The 6411-nt window shown below is 38.6% G+C and overlaps 1 protein-coding gene and 1 long non-coding RNA gene across 2 annotated transcripts in view; one reads left to right on the top strand and one right to left on the bottom strand.

Annotated features, from left to right (window-relative positions):
• LOC137995804 (uncharacterized) overlaps nt 1–2383 on the bottom strand; it is a 15241-nt gene extending 12858 nt beyond the window's left edge. The window contains exon 1 of the long non-coding RNA XR_011122289.1: nt 2157–2383. This is a non-coding gene — a long non-coding RNA (uncharacterized lncRNA). The remainder of the gene's footprint in view (nt 1–2156) is intronic.
• A 348-nt stretch (nt 2384–2731) lies between these two features.
• LOC137974097 (uncharacterized) lies at nt 2732–6144 on the top strand. The gene is made up of 4 exons (XM_068821018.1): nt 2732–3181; nt 4048–4341; nt 4850–4967; nt 5526–6144. The coding sequence occupies exons 1-4, from the start codon at nt 3107–3109 to the stop codon at nt 5981–5983; spliced, it is 945 nt and encodes a 314-aa protein (XP_068677119.1). The 5' UTR covers nt 2732–3106; the 3' UTR covers nt 5984–6144.
• The last annotated feature ends 267 nt before the right edge of the window (nt 6145–6411 follow it).

Genomic DNA, 6411 nt, shown 5'->3' with positions numbered 1-6411 from the left:
TGTCTGGATGGGTGACCAAAAACATATCCGCCTTCGTAAAACAGAAGCATTGGACCGAAAATACTATTAACGCTAACAAATGCGAACTTAGCAAGGTACAGATTTTGTTAGCTTGCTTTATGCAAAAGTAAATAAATATTGATACACAGTTTTTAGAAAGAGCAGAAGGAAGTTTCCAGGACGGTCGCTCGAGAATAACATATTTACGACATGAAAACAACATTAATTTTGAATCGTGAATATAGAATATAAACAGTTACGATCAGCGACAAACATTTTGGGAGATTTTTCCTACGTTCAATTTTGTTATTGTAAGTTTTTGCTGCACAAATAAATTTTTATTGAAACAAACAACATAAGATGCACTAAAACGCCATTGGCGTTGCAATGACTTTCCATTGCTGGTTAACGAGAATAACAAACTCACGAGGCAGAATGTATATTTATATTTAATTAAGTTAGCACAACACAAAAACGCTAACCTCATTTTGACACGAAAATACTTTACTATTGCCATAAAAACTATCCAGTTAAGCTCGCATATCATAAAACATGATGAATTCATAAAGGCCACCTTTTCCAGCGAACAATTTTTTGAAACAAACAACATATTTGCTATTATTGCGTGCGTGAAGAGAAAAAACTCAATCGTGTCAAATATGCGCAATATTACAATATTACACTCTTTCTCAAAAGAGGTGATATTGTTATTTATCACACACGGGGCAAAATTACTGAATGCTGCTGATTGACTGAGACGGAGGGCATATTCCTTTAATCACGAGGGCACTTTTGGTAATCAAGAGGGCATGATTATTTGATCCTGACTGCTTAACAGTTGCTTTAGTTGCTTATCCAGAGCAAGCGAAGTTGCAAGAGAATCCTCTTTAAGAATCTAGATAGGGAGTCCCAAGTTGCATTTGTCTTACGGGTTGTTTGGGTCCTAGTTCTCGACATTGGTTCTACCAACGGGCTATGTTGCAACTTTCTCACGGAATAAATACTTGTAAAATGTGTTGCTATCGAACAGATGATATATTTTCAACGATGATTAATATTGGGGGATACTCGGAAAACATCCGAGCGTTTCTTTTCGGGAGGCGAACCTACGACCTCCCGATTACCAATTCAATTTTACCACTGAGCTATAGGAGTGGGAATAAGGCATCAAATCTGAATGAGTTGACAATTATCCCTTTGTACTGCTAGGACTGAAATTGCCGAAAAGGTGCGTTCTCGCTAGATGAATTAAAGCTAGATGTAGACCGCGGTAGATGAAAGCCAGACGTTGCTATTGTTGGTACGTTATTGGTGGTTGTTATGACCTGTTATTGCTTAAGTAGCAAGCGGATCCAAGCGTTTCCGAGCAGTCCACGCATTTTGATTGCGCGGAAAATTAACTTTGCATGATTCCAAAAATTGTAGGCGCTCAAAACGCAACGAAAATATTTGAAAAGCATGTCACAGTAGAATTCACTGATGTCCCACAAACAGAATGTGGATGGACCATCTTCCTCAACCCCTTTTGTCCTTTAGGTCTTTATTATTCTTGTTAGTATATGTAATCGCAATGTGCCCTCGTGCAATTAAGGATTAATTTCACCGTGCCCGTATTTTAAAAATTTTCACAACCAAGAAACAAGCTAAATATTTTATAACGTCGTATAACGAGGAAAAAAGTGAAAGAAAGAGAGGGAAAAAACGGAAAGCAGGCGATAAGTATGAGCGATGCTAAACGGGAACAAAAAGCGACAGGGAGAAAGAAAGAGCCCGAATAAAGAGGCGAATTTATACGGTGACGAGAAGTTGGAAGGAAGAGCAAGCACCCCGGGGGGTGCCTGATCCTGTTTCAGACAAATATCGCTGATTTTCCTACCCATTTTAAGACAGAATTCCGATTTTTGATACCCTGTTTAAGACATTTAACCCAGTTTAAGACAGAAATTCATAAAGCGATACCCTGATTAAGACAAAAAATAATAAATTGGATACCCTGTTCAAGACAAAAAACCCGAAAAACATACACTGGCTGGCCGCACGTCCCCATTAAGCCCTTATAAGGGAGTACCCCCACCCCCCCCCCCCCCCATCCCTTCCTGGGTGGCGACGAAAATAACAAGAAAGAGCACGAGAAAATAGACTAAATAAATTCCTACCAATGACTCCAAAGTTCAAATGATGGCGCTTGGCAGTTCCTTCAGATCCATTACCTACGAACAAACATTCCCTATAACTCGAAAAGCTATTCACTAGCCATGGATGTCATTAGTGGTAGTCCAGCTGGGTTCGAAATCCTCACCTCCCACACGGTTGCCTTAACTGATCCTTTATAAAATTGGCATGTTTCCTTCCTGTTGGCTGAAAAATAGTGGTTGTAAAATGGGTGAAAAACTGTTTTGGTTGTGATTAGCAAACCCTAAAAAGGTAGTAGGACAATATATAGAGGAGGACCATGGATGACTCATGGATTACATCATTACTCCATATTATGAAATTTTCTCTAAGACACAAGTAACCTAAATTGGACAGCTCAAAACCACTCTCATATCAAAAATTAAACCTAGTGGCTTTTTGGCAGCTACAAATACAATGACAACTTTTTTTAGAATGCAGGGAACTTCTGGTGACATTACCGTCTGTGTACTTCAAGATCCCTAAGAGCAGCGATTCTAGTATTTGTGTGTACTTTTAATGGCACAACGTTCTAGTTACTTTGGATAGGATTTGGAATTCTTCCAAGAGCTATTCTGTAAATGAGGGCTGGAATTTTACTGGTAGAATAATTTTTAAAAGGCATTGCTTTTTTCTTTGTGCAGTTCTATTTTACAGCTGCCATATTCAGAAAATGTTAATATCACATTCATAAGTCAAGTATTGTATCTTACGGCCTCAGGCTACCTTTTTACGAGTGATAACTCATTTTCAATTCTGGTAGTCCATATGTTGTACACTCAAAAGTAGTTGACTCAAGTTTGTAATTTTGACAATTAATATTTTTTTGACAGACAGTAAGTAATTAGTGCTACATTGTTCGAGTTTGCTTCTTTCAAATGTTGCGTCAAAGTCAAACTTTTTAGTGCGCCTCGTTATCCATTTAACTGTGATAATGGATCTGAATGCCAAATCCCTTCGAACTGTGGTTGGATTTCTTGCTCTGATGGTTTCTCAAGTTTTTTCAAAGGTAACTGCTTTCTATTCCGATGTTTAGAATATATAAAGTCAAATATATATGCATTGCGCAATAGAACGAAATAAACGTTAGAAAGATCATCCCAAGTTAGTTGATCAACTTAATGAGTTGCAAAGCTCTGAAGCTACAAAAAGTCCAGGCTTGAACGGAATTCAAACCCATGATCTTGCAGTTGCGCTTCACTTGCACCAACTGAGCTGTCCACTTGCCAGTTCTATGAACATCGGACATTCCGAATTCCTTATACAATTACGACGGATAAACATTCCCTGATGAGACAGACAGACCAGCGAACAATATTCTGCGCGAACTGTCCTTCAGTTTTCAAACGTTCCGCAGTGTTTATTCGAAGAGGGTCTTGGCGAGGTCTCGGATTCTTATTCGTCAACGCTGAAAAGGGAACATGCTTCCCTCGTATTCCTTTTGTAAGTCTGTCAATACTTCTATATCCATATAAACAGGAACAATACCTTCACATGATGTTCATCCTAAAGGTCGTCAAGAATATGTGTAAAAAAAAGGCAGGATATACGATAAATTATATGAAATGGATTCCGTTCTCTTTTCCGGTGTCTTTTCCGTGCTTACGGCAAACGCTGAGTCTTTTCTACACGATAAAAACGAGAAAAGATAACTTAAGGAAAAAAAATAGCTTGAAAGCTGGTCGGATCTTTACATTTAATCGTGGGAAATTTCAACAATATGACGAAATGATTACTCAGCTGGTTTTGTATTTGTGTAAAGGCCCAAGTCGTTTCGATTCAATTCGGATTCAACGCAATCACATAAGAGTATTGCCATTGTAGATTGGCCACAAGAGTTGAAAGTAAAATTGGTTTTATGCTTGTTTAATTAAGGCAGAACACCTTGAAAGGAGAGACCAAAACAGCCCACATTTGCAATATGGAAACTTCACCGAATCTTTCTTTCGTGTGCTGAATATTTCCCAAGTTTCGGCTTTCTCCAAGTTCGAGGATTATTTCCAATGTGCTATCGAATGTGTCGTCAACAAAGCGTGCTTCTCCTTCAATTTTGGCATCCTGGCTGACAACGGATCTGGTGGCCATATTTGCCATCTCCTAGCTTCGGATAAGTACAACCATTCCAACCATTTTGTACCAAGCGAAGAATTTCATCACTTCTCCTTTTGGGTAAGTCGAGTGAACATATCAACTCTGTACAATTGACTTATGAGACCATATCAAAAGACAAATTTTATATTAAAAAAAAAGAAAATAAAACCTATATATGTACAGCTGCCAGGTCTTCACTGAGGTGACAAAAGACTGTACATACGAATTCCGTCACTTCTCGGGTCCTGTTTTTGTTCCCGCCCGAGAGAGGAGAGCGTGCTCCCTTTCCGAAACAACGGCTGGTAAACAAGCCTTAATACGCACAGTTGCATTTCATGAGAGTAAAGATAGCACCTAAAGCTGCACTTTCGTAGATATTTCTGTCCAATAAAAACAACAACACTGTTAATGGTTGTTGTTAAAAGAATTAGTGTATTAAGATACGGCGTCGAGAGGAGAAAACTTAAGGCTTAGTAAGAGTTTCGCTCTCATAAACGCAGTTTCAATGATTAGAAGAAACTTCCTGCAGATTAACCCTTTTTCAGTCCTAGAACCTTTAATTCCTTTTTTTTTAATTTCCTTCTAGAGCCCATGCGAAAGCTTTCCTTGTCAAAACGGTGGTACATGCCACCCAGAATACGAGACAAATTCATACCAGTGTGAATGCGGTAAGGGAGGAAAAGGAACACATTGCGAGACAAAAAGTAAGTGCAGCCAGAAAGCAAGCCAAACGTATAGAAGGAGGAAAACATATCTACTACTTTAAGTTCTTCAGTATTTCGCCTGATGGGAGTTTTTTGGTAAATACAGGGAGTTTTAAACTTTTTGCAATTGTGGACTCAGAGCAACAGATGAGAGGAAAGGTCAACTTGTTTTGTGTAACATCCTGGAATTCAGCGTTCTCGTTACCAAGGCTCGCTAAATAAATATAATATGTTTATTGGTAATAAAACTATAAGCTAAAGAGAATCGTCCTTGTACTAAAAAGAGATGTGAAATGTTAACCCCGATGAATGAAATGAATGAGATTTATTTTCCGAACGTGACTCGGGGATACTTGGAAAAAATCAGAATGCTCTTTGGCAGGAGTCGAACCTACGACATTTCGATTACTGGTTCGGCTCGTCACCAAGTCACCATCGAAAAACCGATTTTTTTCAGAAAATTGTCTGTCTGTATGGACTCAAAAAATGTTTCAATCAAGTTTTTTTCATAGAGAGACACTACCCGCTCAAAAATAAAATAAAAATTCTTTTCTTCAGTATGGCAGAAAATCAACACAGACCCAGTGTGCTTTGGGGCCGCGGACGATTCATTCGGAACCTTCGAAATTCACAAACCAGGAGACATCTATAGATTGAAGCTGATCCATCGCTCTGGCTACTTGAACTGTATCAGCAAGATAACTTCTGCCACAAAATGGGGCTGTGAGAGGCATCCCAGTAAATTAAATACCCACATCACTGATCACAATAACGTCCATCTTTTTCCAGTTAGCGGTACCGTTGAATTTGAGGATCATCTTTATTACGAACTGCCAGGTTTTCATGAAAATTCTGTCGAGATCGAGTTTGATTCCATTGTTACTCCTTTGTTTGCGACCGCTGGTCAGCAATTTAGAGTCTGGTATGGTGAAGATTTGACAAATTTGACCGAGCACGACAATATAGGTCAATCCTGCATTGATGTATACGGGGTTTTCCAAGTTGAAGGAGACTAGGCTATCTTGGAACATTATAAATCGATAGGATTAACTCACGAACATTACACGTTTTAATTGCTCTTTGCTTGCAAATATTTCATTTGTAACCCTCACAAAAATCCATTGTTCTCCCTGTGCATTATTTTGGCGATTTAAGTATGAGGAGGTAGACATATTTGGTCTAGTATAGTCCAAGTTTTTTTTGGAAAACGGAGGCGGTCCTTTTTGTTAGTTTTCGTTTTTTTTAAGTGCACATCTTACAGCCACAAACTTTCTTACTTATATGAAATAACAATTTTAGTAGCCAGTATTAGTCAGTAATGTAAACTTTTTACGTTGTGCAGCTACCTATCATGTCATTTAAAGTCTTCTCTGGTTGCTCTTTTCCGTCTTCTCTTCTACCTTCGGAAATAAATCGGGCCGAGACAAAATCCAGTTGCTTGTCG

This window comes from Montipora foliosa, chromosome 1 (assembly GCF_036669935.1).
Source record: "Montipora foliosa isolate CH-2021 chromosome 1, ASM3666993v2, whole genome shotgun sequence".
In the NCBI taxonomy this organism is placed as follows: Eukaryota; Metazoa; Cnidaria; class Anthozoa; order Scleractinia; family Acroporidae; genus Montipora; species Montipora foliosa.
This window is presented reverse-complemented; position numbering and strand designations above follow the sequence as displayed.